The sequence below is a fragment of the Diabrotica undecimpunctata genome, chromosome 6 (genome assembly GCF_040954645.1).
Source record: "Diabrotica undecimpunctata isolate CICGRU chromosome 6, icDiaUnde3, whole genome shotgun sequence".
NCBI lineage: Eukaryota > Metazoa > Arthropoda > Insecta > Coleoptera > Chrysomelidae > Diabrotica > Diabrotica undecimpunctata.
In genome coordinates this window covers 102,804,809-102,825,039 of record NC_092808.1, presented here as the reverse complement: position 1 = coordinate 102,825,039, position 20,231 = coordinate 102,804,809, and the positions used below count along the sequence as shown (strand labels likewise).

At 31.6% G+C, this 20,231-nt stretch overlaps 1 protein-coding gene across 1 annotated transcript in view; it reads left to right on the top strand.

Moving 5' to 3' along the window:
* LOC140443662 (integrin alpha-PS4-like) overlaps positions 1-20,231 on the top strand; it is a 157,411-nt gene that overhangs the window by 69,844 nt on the left and 67,336 nt on the right. The window contains exons 9-13 of the mRNA XM_072535032.1: positions 930-1,032; positions 1,178-1,363; positions 8,211-8,381; positions 8,442-8,572; positions 14,068-14,333. Coding sequence (XP_072391133.1) covers positions 930-1,032; positions 1,178-1,363; positions 8,211-8,381; positions 8,442-8,572; positions 14,068-14,333 — 857 coding nt within the window. The remainder of the gene's footprint in view (positions 1-929; positions 1,033-1,177; positions 1,364-8,210; positions 8,382-8,441; positions 8,573-14,067; positions 14,334-20,231) is intronic.

The following is a 20,231-nucleotide window of genomic DNA, read 5'->3' as shown; positions in this document are numbered from 1 at the left end:
TCAATACTAAATCTGAAAACTCGAGAACAATTAATATGACAGCAAGCTAGGCCACACCTTAAGATCTACAATTTCAATTATTACAATTATGTAAAGAAAATTAAAGAAATTAAATTGGTATAAAATATAATTCTCTCCATTTTTGCTTGTATACATTCACGTAGTAAAAATAATAATAAACGAGATAATTCAATAATTTTTACCACCATTTCCACCATTTTCTCCTATAACTCGGAAAATATCGACCGAACGAAAAAATTTGCACAAAAGAAATTGTAGGAAATCGCTAATACATTAAGTCCTAATTATTTTGTCGAAAAGTTTATTAAAATGGTCAAGATCTTGAACAAAACCAATTCCTATAAAAAATATCTCAACAAGGTCCTACACTTGCGCTTTTACCGTTTACGTACGACCTCAAATATTGATTTTAGCAAACAAATGAAAGAGATCAACATTGTACAAAATATAATTATCTCTATTTGTGTTTATATACATCCATGTCGTAAAGTTAATATTAAACGAGATGATTCGATAATTATGCTTCCTTCTTCTTCCACTATTTTTTCTTTAACTCGGAAAATATCTACCGCACGAAAAAATTTGTAAAAAATCAATTATGGAAAATTGCGAAAAATTGAAAATGAGGGAGACATTGAGCAAAACCAAGTCTCCTTTAAATTCAAGATGACAGCGAATGCAACGATTATATTCAGTCGCGATTTTAAATTTACACTGCTATTGGTCCCCCTAAAGGTTATAATAATAAAATTTAAGGCAGGTTGCCAAGCAAGCTTAGGTCTTTTATTGTCTAACCCGATTGGAATATTGCCCGTGTTTGTGAATTGAATTCTTGTTTGTAATATTTAGTATTCCACGTATACGTCCAAATTTTGATAAAACTTCTAATGCTACGTTAAATTTTTTAGAGCAATCTGCAAACGCCGACTATAATAAGTGGGACGGGTAGAAATGGACAATTTGGAACATCCATTATTTATATGGGAGACATAGATAATGATGGATTCGGAGGTAATTATTTTGTTTCCTCTTATATTTAATACGTTTTTAAAATGAATTAAACAGTTTAAATAACAAGAAGTTATTTTCAATAATTGATAAATATTAAATGTAAGCAAAACTCGAAATAGAGTTAATATTAACTCTAATTTTTTAGAAGTTGCCATAAGTGCTCCCTATGAAAATGAAAACACAGGTAATGTATATATCTACAAGGGAGCTCAGGACGGCTTATTAGCAAAACCTTGTCAAGTAATCGAAGGAAAAGAAATATTCTCAGGCTTACTAGGTTTTGGAATAACAATTTCCAAAGCTGTCGATATGGATGGAAATGGTTATAAAGGTTAGTAATATACATACTTTAGTTTATTATAACTATTAACTAATTAACTTATAAACGCTAACTTATAAACGCTATTATAGTATAGATTTTATAGAAAATCTTTAAAGAACGTTGGAAATATTTTGACTTCCTGAGGGATTACGTGTGTTATAATTGTTTCAATCAGATCTTAGATAATCACATAGACCAGGGAACTAACGCATTTTCCCATGAAACTCGTTGATGCAGATACATATAACAAATTAATCAAAAGATTTGACGTCACTTATTACTTATAAACAATATACAAACAATGTAAGATTGCTAAGACTGAAGGTAAAAAAAAGCATAGAAAATCATTTAAAATGAGGGTTTGTAAGTTGTTTTTGTTAATTTGTTGCAAAAATAGTTTTTAAAAGTGTATTTTTTGAAAATGTTTCTAAAAATGCATAAAAAATTTGATTTCGCGTAGAAATAAAGACAGTATCACAAGTATTCAGCTTTAAAATTTTTCACTTAAAAGAAGTTTCACTTAATAGTTATTGCAAAATTAAAATTGTTTATCCACAACTTTATTATGCGTAAATTATTGGGTCTACATAAATTCTGAAAGCACCAAATGAAAGAAAATAGTATATTAAAGTGTAAGTGTATATTCAGATCTTTAAAATACGAGCGAAAGAGAGCAAATGTTTTAAAGACCAGTTATTCACGAATACTTTACGCTATTATTTTTATTGGTACACTTTGAAATAATGTACTGTATAATAATGTTGTATTATTACTACAAAAAATTGAAATAAGAGCTAATAATGTAAAATGGTTGAATTTATGATGTACATCAGTATACCTTTCGTTATTATGGAAATGAGAAAAACAAAAATTTATTTGCAATCTGTCACATCAGATTAATTGTCATTACTGGTTGTGTATTGCTTAAAAGAAAAATGAGAAGTAGAAGTGTCATTAATGGAAATACAACCCCATTGACTTCCAAGAATGTCGATAGTATTAATTTACCAACTGTACTTTTCACATTCATTTAAAAAATTAAGATTTCCAATTTTTGAATAAAGCTTTTGAAATATTTGTTAGTAATATTTTATTTATTTGACGTTAAAAGTTATGTACTTCTGCCAGGTTAGATCAATATTTAAAACTGTTGATGATGGTAACTTTAAAACATGCACGTTTTTGAAAGTTGAAGGTAAACAAGCTACGGTGTATTTTAAATAAGTAAAATGGGGAAGCAATAAAAAAAGGTATACTTTATCAAATTAAATTATTTAACGATTTAAAATTTTTGTTAAATATTGTAAAATAGCATAGCAAAGGTACTGTGATTTTAAACTTACAAACAATTAAAGTATGTTAGACGCAATAACATGTAAGAAATTAAATTTTTTTATTCGCTATGTTGGCATTTTTACACTAATTAAAAAAAATTATGTCCTACAACCCTTAAAACCCGAATTAGCACTTTTTTTTTCAAAAATTCGCCGGGGCCTTTTTTTTTATAAATAATAAGCAATTTAAATAGAACCATTTGAAAGAATAAGAGTTGAAGTTTAGACAAAAAAAAATTAAAACGATTCCTGTTAAAAATAGGATAAATAGAAGATCTATTTATTTACCCCTTTTAAAAAATATCTTAACTTCCACCTTCCGGGATAATATTGGACCAACTACTTGCTGCATATTCCACAGTAGAACAAGAGTTTTCACTGTGGATTCAAAAGTAGAAAAGAATCGTGCAAAATAATGGAAAACTTCCTGATTGTATTTTAGAAGTATTAGAAAACTGCGATATTCACACGACAGGTATGTATCCAAATATCAGAATATTTCTGCAAATATTAATTACACTGCCAGTCAGTGCAGCAACAACAGAGCGTTCTACGCTTAAGCGTCCAAAGACTTGGCTTAGAAATAGAACTTCTGTTAACTGGTTTAGCACTCATCAATGTGCATCCTGAAATTTATCTAGATGTTGATGCAATCATAGAGCGATTTGCTAAATCGGATAGGCGAAAAGAATACATTTTTATAAAATTATACAATATTTACTTTTCTTATAGTATTTTTAATCACTGAACTTTTATTTACCACTCGTTGTCGGCTGTTGCTGACGATTCGTGCACTTATAGCTTAATATGCCTAATTATAGAAATAACTATTCCTTAATTATATTATTAGATAAGACCAAATTTATGATAGTATCAAGGAGTCCAATAAATAATGAACAACTAACTCTTGGTGGACAGCAAATAGAGAGAGTGACAAAATATAAATATCTGGGAGCTTACATCAACACAGAATTAGATCCAGACCAAGAGATCCGGGTACGAATAAAAATGGCAAGGGCAGCGTTCTTAAAATTCAAACAATTGTTCTGTGACAAAAATCTGAATATTGCGCTGAGACTGAGGTTTGTTGAATGTTACGTCTGGTCGCAACTGTTGTACGGGGTAGAAACATGGACACTAAAAGCGCAAATAGTTAAAAAGATTGAAGCCTTTGAACTTTGGATATACCGGAGAATGTTGAGAATCCCCTCGACTGCCAGGGTCACCAATGAGGAAGTGCTGAGAAGAATGGGTCGAGACAAAAAATTGTTGAGAACGATAAAAGTACGCAAGACTGCATACCTTGGACACATACTAAGAAATAATAAATATAGTCTTCTGCAGGTCATCATGCAGGGTAGAGTCGATGGCAAAAAGGGAATAGGTAGAAAGAGGAAGTCATGGCTGCGAAATATTCGAGACTGGACAAACATGACTGTAGACGAATTATTCCACGTTGCAAAAGACAGAGAAGCTTTTAAAAATGTGGTCGCCAACCTCCGTTAATGGGGAAGGCATAGAAAGAAGAAGAATTATATTATGTTTTTTGTTGAATAAATTAATTTAAATGCTGTTTACACTTATTCTTAAGGTTTCTTCTTCATTACGGAAGGGTGGCTATAAGTACAGTAAATTGCTCTCTATCTTGAGCTGTTCTTAGTATCGAATGTGTGTCCATGCCTGTCCAGTCTCTTACATTCTTCAGCTAGGAGCATTTTTTTCTTCCTGGACCTCTTTTTCCTTCTACTATCACTTCCATTATGGGTCGTAGAAAATTATATTTTTCTTCTCTGTAAATATGTCCTAGATAACTCGTTTTTCTGTTGTTTACAATATTTAGTAGTTCCCTCTCAGTCCTCATTCTTCTCAGCACCTCGTTATTGGTCACGTGCTCTGTCCACGAAATCTTCAGCATTCTTCGAAAAACACACATTTCAAAGGCTTCTATACGCCTCATACTTGTAATTCCGAGAGTCCATGTTACCACTCCGTATAGCAAAAAGGAATAAATGAATGTTGTTATAAATTGATATCGGATATCCAACGATAAGATAGAGTTTATAAGAAAGTTAAATACATTCATTAATGTTTACACTTACATTGAGTTATTGCATTTAAATTACTTAACTTTGGTTTATACTTATTTATCCTTGGTTTGTTCTTGATTTTGTCGCTATAGTATATGTGGGTTTAAATTAATTGTCTTTAAAATACCCAGTTTAAATTGACTTGATTTAAACCTTAATTTTTCAGTATTTATATTTTAATAACTTTCCTTTGGTTTAATAATCTTGATATACACAATGAATACACTTGATTTTACTTAGTATGTGGGTTTAAATTATTTTTTTTTGTTTAAGTTTAAGACCCCTTAATGTTGTACTCTTCTTTGCACCCGTAGGGTATTTGGGTTTTAATACCTTCTATTGAGAAAATGGTTCCCTCACATGAAGCACAAATCATATAAATCGTAATCGTAAAGGTGCAAAAATCTAAATCATATATCAAAATCACCCTCAAGACCCATGACCCCCCCCCCCCCCGACAAAAAATTTCTGGGGATCTGCCACTGAAAGGTGCAAAAATCTAAATCCTGTATCAAAATCACCCTCAAGACACATGACCCCCCCTGACAAAAATTTCTAGATCCGCCACTGCTAGGGGGCCAATTATATGAACCACCTCTACCTATCCATCTGTTTGTAAATTTTCTGTTAAGGTAGTTCCTAACATCACGTGAGAAATGAGCAGAAGCTCCGTCCAACTGGAGCCACATTTTTGGTCGTAGGCTAAGTGGAAGGGTCTCAAGCAGTGTCCAAAAAACTTGTTTTAAAAAATTTAAGAAATTTGTCCCATTGAGAAGTCCGTCAAATACGGGCCGATAACGTACTTGCCCATAATGCCACCCCAAACATTAACACTCCATCGGTGTTATCGACCAACAGTACGAAATAAATGGTTATTTTCTGTGTCATAATAATGAAAATTATGTCTATTTACTAGACCATTATTATGAAAAGTCGATTTGTCTGTAAATAATACATTTTTTTAAAAATCAGGATCTTCTCCAACTTTATCTTAAGTTCATAAACGGTTACCATAATCTTGTTCTGTCAAATGCTGGCGAAGTGGAATGTAATACGGATGAAAGTGATTGGTCTTAAGTATTCTACATACACTAGTTTGACTAATTTCTAATTCACCCGAAATTTTTCTTGTACTAATATTTGGGTTTTCCGTAACAGAAAGCAGGACATTAAGTTCGTTAACGTTGTCAGCAATAACTGGTTTATTTTTATTTACCTTTTCGTATGCAACATTACCAGTAGCACGGAATCTATTAAGCAATCCCTCAAAAACTTCCTTTTGTGGGGGTCTTCTATCAGAATACTTTTGAGCATAAACTTTAAAAGCTAAGAGACAATTTTCCAAACATTCTCCAATGCAAAGTACCATGTCGACTCTTTCATGGATAGCGTAATTCTTCAATATTAGGAATAATGAAAGCTAAATATTACACACGAATGTTTATATTTTGACAATTACCAGACCGTAATGTCAGAAAATGACAATTTCATACAATGACATTAACTAACTATATCTTTTGTTTTAAAATCAATATACTGATGAAGAGTTTAAATAATTGTAAATTACGCAAAAACTATGAGACTTAAGTATAGGACATCTTAATACCATTTAAAACAGGAAACTTTTTTTAGTATTACGATTTATTAATATCCATGGTGTTCCATTTAAAATAAGCCTCATATTAGATATTGAATAATACAAAATTAAAACTAAGTTTGCGCAGTTGCCTTTCCCTTGATGAATCGTAGAAAATCTAAAAAACATCAGATTTTCAACAATTTGTTTTTTATTTTCTTTTCATCATATTTTAATATTATTTATGCTATTCCCAACGAATACAAATCCAAAGACACAAAAATGTAAATTTATTTACAAAAAATGAATTTACAACTACACTGGTTTCGTTTATAACAATATGTCAATATGATGGGTTTAAAAATCGAAAGTACTCGTAACAATTATAAATATTTGAAATCGATTTCTGTTTAACAAAATTTGAAATTACGGCAAAACTATAAGTCCTAGTTATAGGACATCCGTATATCATTCGAAAGAGAAAATTTTTTTTTACAAATTTTGAACACCCTGTAAATAAATGTTTAATAATTAATCATGAAATAGATTCTATTTTTATGCAGCTATTTAGATGTATGACTAATTTTATTAGAATTGCTTAAATAAATTAGTCCTCGTTTAAAGTTTTACATTTTAAGAAAATTCGACATAACTCAGAACACTCTGTACATAGGTATAGGGAAGTCTTATGAAACTAAACCTTATTTTTTGTAAACAATTAGAAAATACAATAAAATACAGGGTGTTCCATAAGAAAAAATATAACTTTGAAACGCCGCGCTTTATTGTGACACCTTGTATATTTCAGAATAATTTTAAAATGTAGCCTTTATCAACCTACATACTGTACATTTAAAAATTTTTCAAAATCTTTTACCGTTTCGCTGTAATCTTCCGTCTCGTTAGTGGTGACTCACCCTGTATATATATATAATATAAAATAATTATTTTATAATAAACATAAATATAATATGATATAATAAATATAATGATATAAATAATAATTATAATAAATTTAATTTTTTAATCATTAAATAATTTAATTTAATAAAATAAGCTTTTCCCTTCAATTTGGTACTTTCATAATTTATGTAGACCTAATAGTTTACGCATAATAGGGTAGTAAATAAAAGCTTTCTGGGATAAACAAGTTCGATTTTGCAAAAACTGGTAAGTAAAACTTCTTTAAATTTTTATAGGTGATTGAATGTGATATTATTCCTATTATCACGCAAAATTAAAGTGTTTTGTGAATTTTTAGAAAAGTTAATAATTTTCAAAACATCAACTTTTGAGGCTATTTTTGAAATAATTAAGCAACTAATTAACGAAAATAACTTTACCGACTCTCATTTTAAAGAATTTTCTACGCTTTTTTAGTAAAATTGTGTCACTCTTCCATATAATTTACCGGCCTTCACCTTTAGTATTTAAAATTAAATAGCGATCTTACATAATTTTTATATTGTTTATAAGTAAAAACTGACGTTTAATGGATATATAATGAAATGCATATTTTGTTTATCACATATTGCTATCACCAAATTTACCGAAAGCAGTTGTTAGATAACTGTATTAAAGAGTGTCACGAAAAAGGCTTATTATTTGCTAATTTCTCTGGTCTACTATTCTAGCGACCACTATCTGATGCTACTATTGCTACAAATTATGTCATTATAAATAACGGAAGTCCATTTAACGTACATTATTAACTTTCCTGTTACATACCAGCTTAAATTTTTGTTTCTATTTAATTTTAGATTCTCCTTTAGATTTTAACATATTATAATTAGCAATAATATGTTAAGATATTAAAATATTTTATTAGACAACGCTATACCGTATCCTTCTTCTTGCAGATATGACTGTCGGATCCCATGTATCAGGACATGCGGTATTATTTAGAGGTAAACCGATTGTAACGATTAAGTATACTCTTGATTCTATTCCCAGAATTTTACCAGAAGATCTAAGAACTTTCCTAATTAATGTATGTTTCACATACGAAATGTTTAATGAAAGATCTGTAGGTACGTATGATTAATGGTTTTGTGGAAACTAATTTTATAAACATTTGAAATTATTCGTAGATATAAAATACAAAGTTACAGTAGATGAACTACTTGCAAGAGCATTAATTGGATACGAGTCTTCATTATCAACAAATGTGACAATTTATAAAGATGTACCTGCTTGCGAAAATATTACTGTAACAATAAAAGTAAGTAACCATTTTAAATAATTACGAACATGTTGACATGTATATATTATGTTACGAGCAAATCCCGAAATTGGACAATCCTAGTATTGCACGAAAATGATTGTACACTTCTAGCATTGTACCCCAAACTGTACCATGTCCGAAATGATCAAAATTCAAAATGATTATCGAAACGCTCATGGATTCAAATCGATTATTATTGACAAGCGACACACCAAATCAAAAATCGAATATTTCTTGTAAATTATTTGATATTTTTCTACTTTCTATTTATATAAAGAGTTGTTCTTTTTCGAATCGACAATGTGATAAAATGCTCTGTGAAACTAAAATATAAATAATAAGAAGAAATTGTTCTACAACAGAGTGATAATGTTATTGAAACATTTCCGATTTTCAAGAGATGTATATGATAATTTAAAATAATATAATCCTACAATCCAGAAGTCAGAAGGCCTAATTAATTAGGGATTTATGACCTCATTGATGTTTTTTTTTGTCTTTAATAACAAACGGGGAATTATCGTAAAAATCGATATGAATCAATATCTGTCATATTCTCCCAAACTTTGACGTATGGCTACTTATTGAAATTCGAACATTATACAGCAATTCTTGTATGTCTATTTCGGAGATTGTACAGTAAAGGGATACAATGCTAATATATACAGGGTGGTCCTTCAGTAATTGTACAACAAGAAATTTGCCAGGTTTAAGCCAACTTGCTTTAATAAAATGTTGATATTAAGAAAGATACAGGGTATTAAAGTGAAGATTTAAAATTTTATTTTTCGTTATAACTTCCAGGTTTGTAAATATTTGTGGATAAAAATTTATAATTGATGTAGCTGATAGAGGGCGACACATATGCCATATATGTGGCATAAATTAGAGCTTAACTTTTTTGCTTTTTAAGTTAGCGCTATTTGTGTTGAAAAATATTAAAGATACATTATTTTTACAAAGAAAAGGTATACTTGTTAATAACTTTAAAATTCAACCGTTTTTTCGAGATAATCGCATTTTATTAGTCAACGATATTTCCTAGAGAACAAAATAAAATGTATCATATATTTGTGTATAATATGTGTGTATAAATCTTAACTTTAATTTTTGTAGAAAAAACATCGAGTATTTTAAAAAACTGAACTCAGGAAAAATAAATTGCTTGTTTAGCAAACTTCACCCCGAAAGGACTGCCTATGGTTTTACTTAATAAAAATGATTTTTAGTTAACTGGGGTGAAGATAAACACACTAAAATGATTTTAAATTATAATAAACGTTTTAATAAACTTTTTATTACAAAAAAAGTTACTTATTTAACATTACATGCAGAGAAGTCCAAAACAAAACACAGCTCGCTTCTTCGGTAAATTTTTGGCGGAATTAATACTTTTTTTTATGTTACTTAGAGGAACATTGTCTTCGTCAAGAATATCAGGCCATATAAGTTTTCCCAATTTTGAGAGTTTTAGGAACTTAACATTAGCTTCATCATCTTTAATCACTGAAATGTGTCCTACACAATGTTAAATATTCTTCTTGGTTTGATGTTCTATTAAGACCCATGAATTTGCTTCTATATCATTAATGTGAAAATATTCTGTTCCTCAGCAATATTACTTTGAATATCTGCAACTCCATGGTCTTCTTGGTCATAATTTTCACTCACGCTCTCTGTTCCGGAACTTGCTTCATCGCTTTCCTCAAAAACTTTTTCATTCACAATTTGTGTCTTGCTTGTAGAAGGTATGTTATCGTCGTCAATTTCTTTGTCGACTGTCTACATGAGCAACTGATCTTTCAAGTATAACATTCAGTTCCTTTCGTTTTATTGTAGGCTCACGTTTTTTGGAATTTCTCTGTTCTTTTCAAATAATCTAATTGTCCCTCTGATGCATCAGCTCTGTTTCGAAGAGTGGTTTGCTTCTCACTAGGAATTTTTGCTAAAAATTTATCTTTAGACAAAAGGACAAATACCACAAGCATAAAACCCCTTTCTAGCGTTAACTGCAGCAGACTGCGCCATTTTCTCAAAAAGTTTTTTTAATAATCTTGGAAATAAACTTTTCTAAACAGACGATGAGTTTGGATTGGCTTTCATCCACTCGTAGAGTAATTGTTTCCAATAATTCATCATTAGTCCGAAGAAGCTAACGTCAAGGGGTTAGCAAAGATACGTTACATTTGGTGAAGACAAATGAAAGCAATGTTATTATCTTTACAAATATTGAGCACTTCTCTTGTAAAATGACTCGAAAGATTGTCTCCTATTAAGACCTTCTTTTCTTCAATTAAACGAGCATGAGGCAAAAATATAGTCTTAAACCAATCGGTAAAACAAATTGCATCAAACTATCCATGGTTAGATCGATTATAACGCGTACCTTTACTGCAGCATTCCTTTTCACAACATGGGGTGCTTCTAGGACCTCCTTGGCGCCCAGAATTCCACAAATTTGTAGCCTTATAAACTACATAAGGCGGTAATATATCTCCAGTTGCCGAAACAAATAACATAATTTTATTGTCGCAGCACTTTCAGTATAATTTATTATATTGTCTAGATATTTGACACCTCTTTGATAAATTAGTTTCTTTTTCCCCGTATCATCACTCAAATTACTTTCGTCGTAATTTAATATTGCAGCAGGATCGACACCTTCACCGTGTTTTGCTTAATTCGTTAAAAAAAATTGTTAATGTTTCAGCATCGACGGCAGCACGAGCTCTTTTTATGTTGTTGCTTAAGCGTTCACTTAAAGTTTGTTTATGTCTCTCTAGAAACCCCATAGCCCAATCGTACCCATGAAAATTATTTTTAAAGAGTGATTTTTTACCAAGACGGTCTAGGTAAACTTTTGCAGTTAAACGAAGATCCAATGTATTTAATGGGAATCCCCAATTCGCACAATTAATTACCGCATCCGCAAAATCATCTTTTCCAACTTTTGTAAAAACAGTTTGACCACCATGTTGTTTAATGCATCGCCCATGTATTATGTTCATTAAGGTAGGTACCCTTTGGAATTTTTATTTTTTTGATGCTGCATTAGCACTTATTTTTCCATCTAAAACTTCTGTTAAACACTTTTCTAGCGTTTCCGCACTGTATTGTTTAAGAATTTTTGCACCATCGAACGCTTATAAACCCTCGGCATTTTACAAAATTATTGTCGATAAGTTCGTAATTATCTTTAAAAATATTTTACGCGTCAGCTCACGTGCGCGTTTCAAACTAAACTAACAATGAAACAATTAGTAGCGCCGATTCAATCTAGTTACGATGCAAAATACTGGAAGTTTTCACCCCGGCGGTCAACTTCGCCCCAAATTCAATGAAAAGTGCATAAGTTGACAAATTTTAAGATTATAACGAAACTTAAAAACTTATTCAAAATTAATAACTGGTATATTTTATACATTTAATGATTCGTTGAAATATTACCAACAGTTCTAACATTCACCATAGCCTTACACCGAACAATAAAACCGATTGTTTCCAATCCAATTACTCTTGGAGCGTGCTACCAACTTAAAGCGACTGAGACAAAAGATAATCGAACTTAGCCAAAACATATCTTCAAATGAATTCAACGCCATGACAAAGGCGTTGTATAATAAATTTGGTTTCTGTTTGGTGGTGGTTTGTTTGAATATTTAATTAGCTAAAAACTTTATTTGGTTTAGAATTTTTAATTGTTTGAAATTATTTTTAATTTAAACAGTAATTTTGGAAATAATTTTTATTTTATTTCATTTTTTAGAACTAATTTTATAGTCACACCCACTACTTCTAAAATAGCTAAACAAAAATATGGTTTCAAAGCTATTGCCAAATAATATCTTAATTACGTAATTTTTTGCACGTTTTAATCTTAATTCACTACATGCAAAATTGTGGCTTATCCTCAATAAAAATAGTAAGCTGCTATTTACATCAATTCGCCCAAATTTAATTTGATTGTCTTAGCAAATTTTGTAAATGCTAAATAGACGACAGTCTAAATAGAAATAATAATTGTTTATAGGATATTGAAATTTTTTTTTCGTCCAGTGGTATTCAATCAAATTCTGTCGTTTCATGCGTTCTTTGTAGTTAGCCTTTAGGTTGGTTAGTATTGTCGTTAATCTCTTTAGATGGTCCAGGCATCTCATGTGATCGTGTTTTTAGAGGACTCAAATCAGATTTAAGTATAATGCAAATAGATTTAGGGGTACTATAAGCAGATTGATGTGTTGATAGCTCTGGTTTTGAATGTTCAGTTTCGGATAGTGAATCTGTATCTGATAATGTATTAAAAATCTTTTGGACTTCAGAAGGTAAACTTTCGACTTTAGAACTTTCATCGGTTTCAGAACTTTGAGTTCTAGATGGTTTAGTATAACTTTCATTTTCTTTACCGCTCGAATCATCCATATCAGATGAAGGTGGTGGAAGTAATGCCAACATTTTTTGGGACTTTGATAATATCATATATATATATATATATATATATATATATATATATATATATATATATATATATATATATAATATATATATATATAATATATATATATATAATATATATATAATATATAATTAAAAAGTCGAGGTTCCTACAGCCTCTGCTGCTTCTCGCATTTCGACCGTCATTGTGTGGTATGTAATTTAAATATTTCTTTGGCTATCTATCTTCATTCATTCGCTTCACGTGACCATACCACACTAGTTGTCTCGTTTCAATTCTGTCTACACTGGAATATACAGTATTTGTCCTCCTTCTAATATCTTCAATCCTGATATGATCTTTTTTGGATATACCCCACGCTCTCCTTAGAAAATCCATTTCTTCTACTTCTATTCTTTTTCTATCTTTTTTCGTGATCTGCTAAACTTCTGCCCCGTAAGACATAATAGGCTCTACCAAGGTTCGATAGATTGTCAATTTCGTTTCTTGTCTAATATATTTAGACCATGGTAGAAAGTTTAGAATGTTTACCGCTATTTTAGTCCCTGCTGCGTTCTGTTTTCGATGTTTCTTTTGGTAGTGCCTTCTTTAGATATTATAGATCCGAGATATTTATATTCATTGCATGTTTTTGTGTTTCTAATTTCTAACTCTAGATCTTCTTGATCATCTCCTATTTTAAGATACTCTGTCCTTGACATATTCATATTGAGGTCCCATTTTTCATATTCTTTCTTTAGTTTTCTAAATATGTAGTCCATGTCTTCCTCATCATTCGCTACGACTACCTGATCAGCTGCAAAAAATAAAGTTGTTAGACATTTACCATCGCCTATGTCTATTCCCTTTCCGGATACTTGTTTCCTCCACTGCTCTAGCGTTGATTGAATATATATTTTAAATAATGTCGGAAATAGGGTCGTAGAGACCTTAACACATTGAAACCTTAAAAATATTTTCATACCTACATATTTATTTAAATTAAAATAATTTAAATATTATACATTGGTAACTATTTTATTATTTATTGTTTTTTCAGGATACTCCTACTTTAGATATTAAAATTCCCATACAAGTTTCTCTATCTTACGACTTGAACTATCCAAAAAATAACAAATCCATAACCTTCGTGTCAACGAGACCAGAGCAAGATAATGATGGCCTTAATATTAGAAGACCAGTTTTGGACACTTATAAATCCAACGAAACATTTTTTGAAACTGCAATACCGTTCACACTAGATTGTGGCTCAGATAATGAATGCCAGTCATGGATTAATGTTGACATACAATTTCCTCAGCTAAGGTAAAATTACTTAATTAAAAATTAAAATGCAAATTAACAAACATAAATTTAGTCTACGCTTGGTCTCTAGATCATATATAAATACGTTAATATTCATATTTATACGAATTTAATTAAATCAAATGTAGTTCTTTTGTGTAAAACTTATTGAGGTACCTGGTTTATTATTTAATTTAAAATAATGAAAATACCCGGCGTAACTCATTACTGTTATCTGTACAAAGAAAAACATTTACCGTTTGAGTATGGTGTTTTAATTGAAGCTCGGGTAGAAAATTCGTGGCTGAGCCCCTTGTTGGGTAGTAAATCGACGTCGGTAAACTGGAGATGTTTAAAGTCCGGTATCTTGTTTGGATATGTATTTGTCAGTGTGTGTAGGGATAAAAATCCGTACCCAAAAATTCTCAGGGGTGGCCGTACTATAGCACATCTACAGGAAGCGTACCCTAATAAATCAAAGTTTTAAAACCCAGCCTTGATACCAAATTGCGTACATAATTCCGCAGAAATTTGATGTTCTAAAGATTTTTCTTTGCTTTGCTCGTTCAGAGTATTTCTTTGAACTTAAAAACAGATTACCATATGTTAGCCAGTTTGAAAATGAAGATTTCCTGAATAGAAGAAAAATAATATAGTTTAACCTTTTAAAATAAATAAGTAATTAGAATTATCAAATTAAATAAGATCATTTTAAAATCCAGTAATAAAAATATTAAACGTAAAATATGTAAATAAATACTAAATATGGAAATACTTTTCCAAATATTCTCACTCTCCAAAAACCAATGTTTTTAAGAACAGCTGAAAGTATTATAAGTATAAAGGGTAGACATGAAAAGATAAATATACTAATAAAAAACTAAGTAAGAATAAAATATGGATGATAAATTGGCAGAATGGCATATTTTGACCACAGGACATTGTTCTGACATCTGAAACTGTGCTCAGATTAACAACGCATACAATGCCGTCAGCTAAAACGAATAATGTCAAATCAGTAGAATTTTTCGACCTACTCAACTAGGAAGACTGTGTCAAATAGAATACCGTTGGTCTCTTTTCAAGAAAGTCTTCGACGACAGCTGGGGAGTAATGATATTTCGACGAGCTCCATGGTAGAAAAATGCCACTTTGGTGAAAATTGTAACAATTGTGCCGGTGACGAAACACGACTAGTACAATCCGAGGAGTTTTGATTAGGCACATAATGCTGAGAAGAGCGTGATAACAGTTTTTGTATGTGTTTAATACGATTGGTAATTTATGGGTAGAAAAATTAGCTACAGCGAGTGCAATAGCCGAATAAGACCAAACATAAAGATTGGATGAGACTCGTTGATGAGAGTGACTAGATCAGCCAGTAATGCGGCTGCCAAGGGCTCCAATCTTTTTGAATCAGACCAAATATGAAGATTAGACGAGACCCTTTGAGAAAAGTGATTAGATCAGCCAGCAATACAAAACCAGTCAAGAGCTCCAATCTTATCGAATCAGACCAAACATGAAGATCGAACGAAAGATTTTTTGACAGAAGTGACTAAATCAGCCAGAAATATGGCGGCCAAGAGCTCCAATCTTGTCAAATCAGAGCGAGCATAAAAATTGGACGGGACTCTTTGACAAAAATGACTAGATCAGTCAACAGTACGGCTGCCAAGAACTCGGTATATCCGATCTCTTGCGATAGATAGTCTTGTTCAGAAATGGCACTAGACATGTAACACATACAAGTCCAGTTGTCTGTGTTATCCGTTCAGATGTTTCATAATCCCAAGATACATTAAAGTACCACAACGGTTGTAGAAGGCGTTTGACTAGCAAAAAGACATGAAAAAATAAAAGCAAGGGGATGCAAAAAATATGACTGATTTCCGAACGAATAGCCCACTTTGTACTAGCTTTGTTAAAGGGACAATAAGAATAAAAAATACGTCAGTCGTATGGTCGCATTTTAGGCCTAGCACTGTAACAATGGAAGGTTCCTCTTTGTCAAATGAAAAACATATCAAAATGTCTGAGCTAAAGCCTTGAAATAAACGGGGATGATTGCTGGCGTATTTGCCTAGCAGAAAACCATCGAACTTTATATATAATTTAGCTCTCCAGGCCTAGAAGGCCCATGGCTTGGGTTACTATTTTTTTCCATTCTTTTCTGCTTGTTGCTTTATTTTTCCAGTTTGGTATTTTAAGTTTTTCTATGTCTTTTTCAACATCCTTCTTCCCCCTGGTTTTCGGTCTGCCTTTCTTCCTTTTCCCTCCTATTCCTCCCATTAGCATTCTTTTTGGCAGTCTCGTGTTTTCCATCCTTTGGATGTGTCCCAACCATCTCAGTCTTTGTGACTTTATGATCCCTACGATATTCGGCTCTCCATATATCTCCTCTAATTCCATATTTGGTCTTTTTATCCATATACCATTCCATAATTTACCTCCAAATATTTTCCTGAGGACTTTTCTTTCCCAGACTTGCAGCAAGACTTGCTCGGATTTGTTCATTGTCCATGTTTCACTGGCATATAATACAATAGGTCTTATTACTGTCTTATATATTCTTATCTTAGCCCTTCTAGATATGTTTTTGCTTCTTAATAAATTGTTTAGTGCAAAAATACAACGGTTACCGGCCATAATTCTCGCTTGGATTTCTTCCTTCATATTTGGTCTTCTCGTGAATGTTGCTCCTAAATACTGAAATATTTCTACTTCTTCGAATTTATATGTTTTTTCATCTGTTATTACTGTCAGATATTGTTCTTGTATGTAATCTCTTTCTGTCCATTCCATATATTTGGTCTTTTCTTCATTTATGTACATCCCTTTCTTTCTCGCTTTCATTTCTAATCTTTTTATTATTTCTTTTAATTCTTGCTTACTTCTGGCTATCAGTACAATGTCGTCAGCGAATGCTAAGCATTGGTGTTTTCTTTGATATATAAGTCCTGACCTGTTGATTCCAGCTTCTCTGATGGTAACTTCGAGGACGATACTGTACAACAGCGATGACAGTGGGTCTCCTTGTCGCAGCCCCTCACTGACCTCAAACTTATCTGTTTCTTGGCAATTTATTTTAACCCTAATCTCTGTTTTTCGGAGTGTCACTTTTACCATTCTTATCAGTTTGTCACTAATTCCCATTTCACGTAGTGCTTTGTATATTTCTTTGCGCTTTATCCTATCGAACGCTTGTTTAAAGTCGATGAATAGGGCCATTGTAGGTTTCCCATATTCGTAGCTTTCTGCTTGTATTTCGCGCAGTAGGAAAATTTGATCCACTGTGCTGCGCCCTCTTCTGAATCCACACTGATATTCCCCTATGTCATTATCTATATTTTGAGATAGCTTATCTTTTATATATACTGCAAGTATTTTATATGCAACATTTAGTAGGGCTATTCCCCTGTAATTGTGGCATAAACTTTTGTCGCCTTTTTTGTGAAAAGGGCACAGTGTCGCTTCGGTCCATTCCTTCGGTAATTTTTCTTGTTCCCATATGTCTTTTAGCAACTTTTCCAAATGCTTAATTAGTACTGGTCCTCCATATTTAAACATTTCAGCTGTTACTTCATCTCTTCCTGGGCTCTTATTATTCTTTAGCTTCTCTATTATTTCTTTTATTTCTTTTTCGTTAGGCGGTCTTTCCTCTATTCGTTCTTGATCGACATTTTCCTTCACTTCTTCTTCCTCTTCATATTCTGTTGTGGGAATTTCATTTAAAAGTTCTTCAAAGTATTCTTTCCATCTGCTCAATATTTCTTCGTCACTTACTAAATTTCTTCTATTTTTGTTTCTGTAGTGTACAGGTTTTCCTTGGTACCCCTTTTTCTCATTTTTCACCCCTTGATATAAGTTTCTAATTTCTCTATTTTTATAGCTCTGTTCTATACATTTTAATTTATCTTCATTGTATTTTCTTTTCTCAGATCTTATTATTCTTTTGGCTCTTTTTCTTTGTTCATTGTATTTTCTCTCTATCTCTGTTGTTTTTTTTGCAACATTTTCATTCTTAATTTATTTCGTTCATCTAGTTCCATTTTACATTCATCGTCGAACCATTCTTTGTATTCGTGTTTTATATTTTTATTACTGGCTTGAGCTGCTTTGGTCATACATACTTTTATTTGCATCCATGTTTGTTCAATATCCCCACTTTCTGCAATATTATCTAATCCTCTACTGACTATTCTTTCATATTTATTTTGTTCCTCTTCTGTCAGTAGTCTCACAGGTTTAGTTGCTTTATACTTTTTCTTCCGCTGGTTTCTAAGCACTGGAATAAGTTGTTTTATTTGTATTCCAACTATAAAGTGATCTGAATCTGCATCTGGACCTCTGTATGTTCTTATGTTCTTGATACATTTTTGCATATCTTTTTCGACAAGCACATGATCAATGTGGTTTATGGTTTTCCCATCCGGTGATCTCCACGTTCCTTGGTGTATTCTTTTGTGTTGGAAGTATGTGCTCATAATGATCATATTTCTTTCTTTCGCGAAATCAATTAGGAAGTGACCATTTTCGTTCGTTGTTTCATGCAAGCTGTATTTTCCTATGGTGGGTACATATATTTCTTCTTTTCCTATTTTTGCATTACTATCATCTAGCACTATTTTTACATCGTATTTGGGGATATTTTCGAATACTGTATCTATTTGATTATAAAAGTCTTCTTTTATTTCTATACTTTTGTCTTCAGTCGGTGCATGTATATTTATAAATGTTATTTTTTGGTATTTTCCTCTTATTCTTAATACACATATTCTCTCTGAAATTGGTTTGAAGTCAACGATTAGATCTTTCAGCTTTTTATTTACCACAAAGCCTGTGCCTAACATTCTATTTTCTCCCCCGCTATTGAAAAATAAATAGTCGTTTATTTCCATTGAGTTTTGCCCTAATTGTTTTGTTTCTTGTAGTGCTACTATTTCGAACTTGTATTTTTTGCATTCGTCGATTATGTGTTTTAGTTTTCCTTCCTCGTACGTTCCTCTTACATTCCATGTCCCTACTAATATGCATTCGTTTATTACTTTGTTTCCAGTAATGATCTCTACATTTTGTTTATCTCTTGTACCTTTATCTTGCCAAGTCGTCTTCGTTATTTTAGCCTGTTTAAATTTTGCTGTTAGTTTTTTGGTTTTACATTTTTATCTTTTACTAATTGTCGTTGGCTGTTATTCCATGTCCATATTTCTCCATCTATGATTAGCTTCAGGAATCCTATTTTTACATTTTTTCCATTATATCTCTCTGCCATAGCCTTACTTCTAATTTCTTTCTGGATAATTCTTTCCTCCTTTGACATATCATCATTTATGTAGATTCGCTCGTCTGTTTTGTTTTTTAGTTTATTTTTATTTTTCATTACTTCAATTTTGTTCTTCACGCTGTTAAGTTCTACTAAGGTAGTATTTTCTCCTATTTTTCTCGCTCCATGTACATCTACTGACACTTGTAGTTCTTTTTCTAGAAAGTTCTCTACGGCCTCTCGCAATAGTTTTTGATAATTTGTGTCAATGTTTAGTCCTTATATTACTACATTTTTCCTCTTTTTTTCTCTCTCCAGTTTCTCTATTTTTTCGTTTGCTGCAGTAATTTCTTTCTCTAATTGGCCTATTTGTTTAATAGCTTTTTCGTTTGTTTCTAGCATCTTTCTTATTTCATCCTTGTAGTCGCTTTGTTGATCTTTTAGTTCTGTAATTTCCCTCTTCAGTTGCGTAATTTCGTCTCGTGATCTATATTGTTCTTTTTTTATGTCTTTTACATCCATTGCTAATTCTTTCATCATTTTCATCATTTGGTCGATTCCACTTGTGTTTTCTTCTTTTTTTTTGTGGGGTTCTCGGTGTTTTTTTTGATCTGAAGTAATATTTATCATCTTCTCTCCTCCTTTTTCCTTCA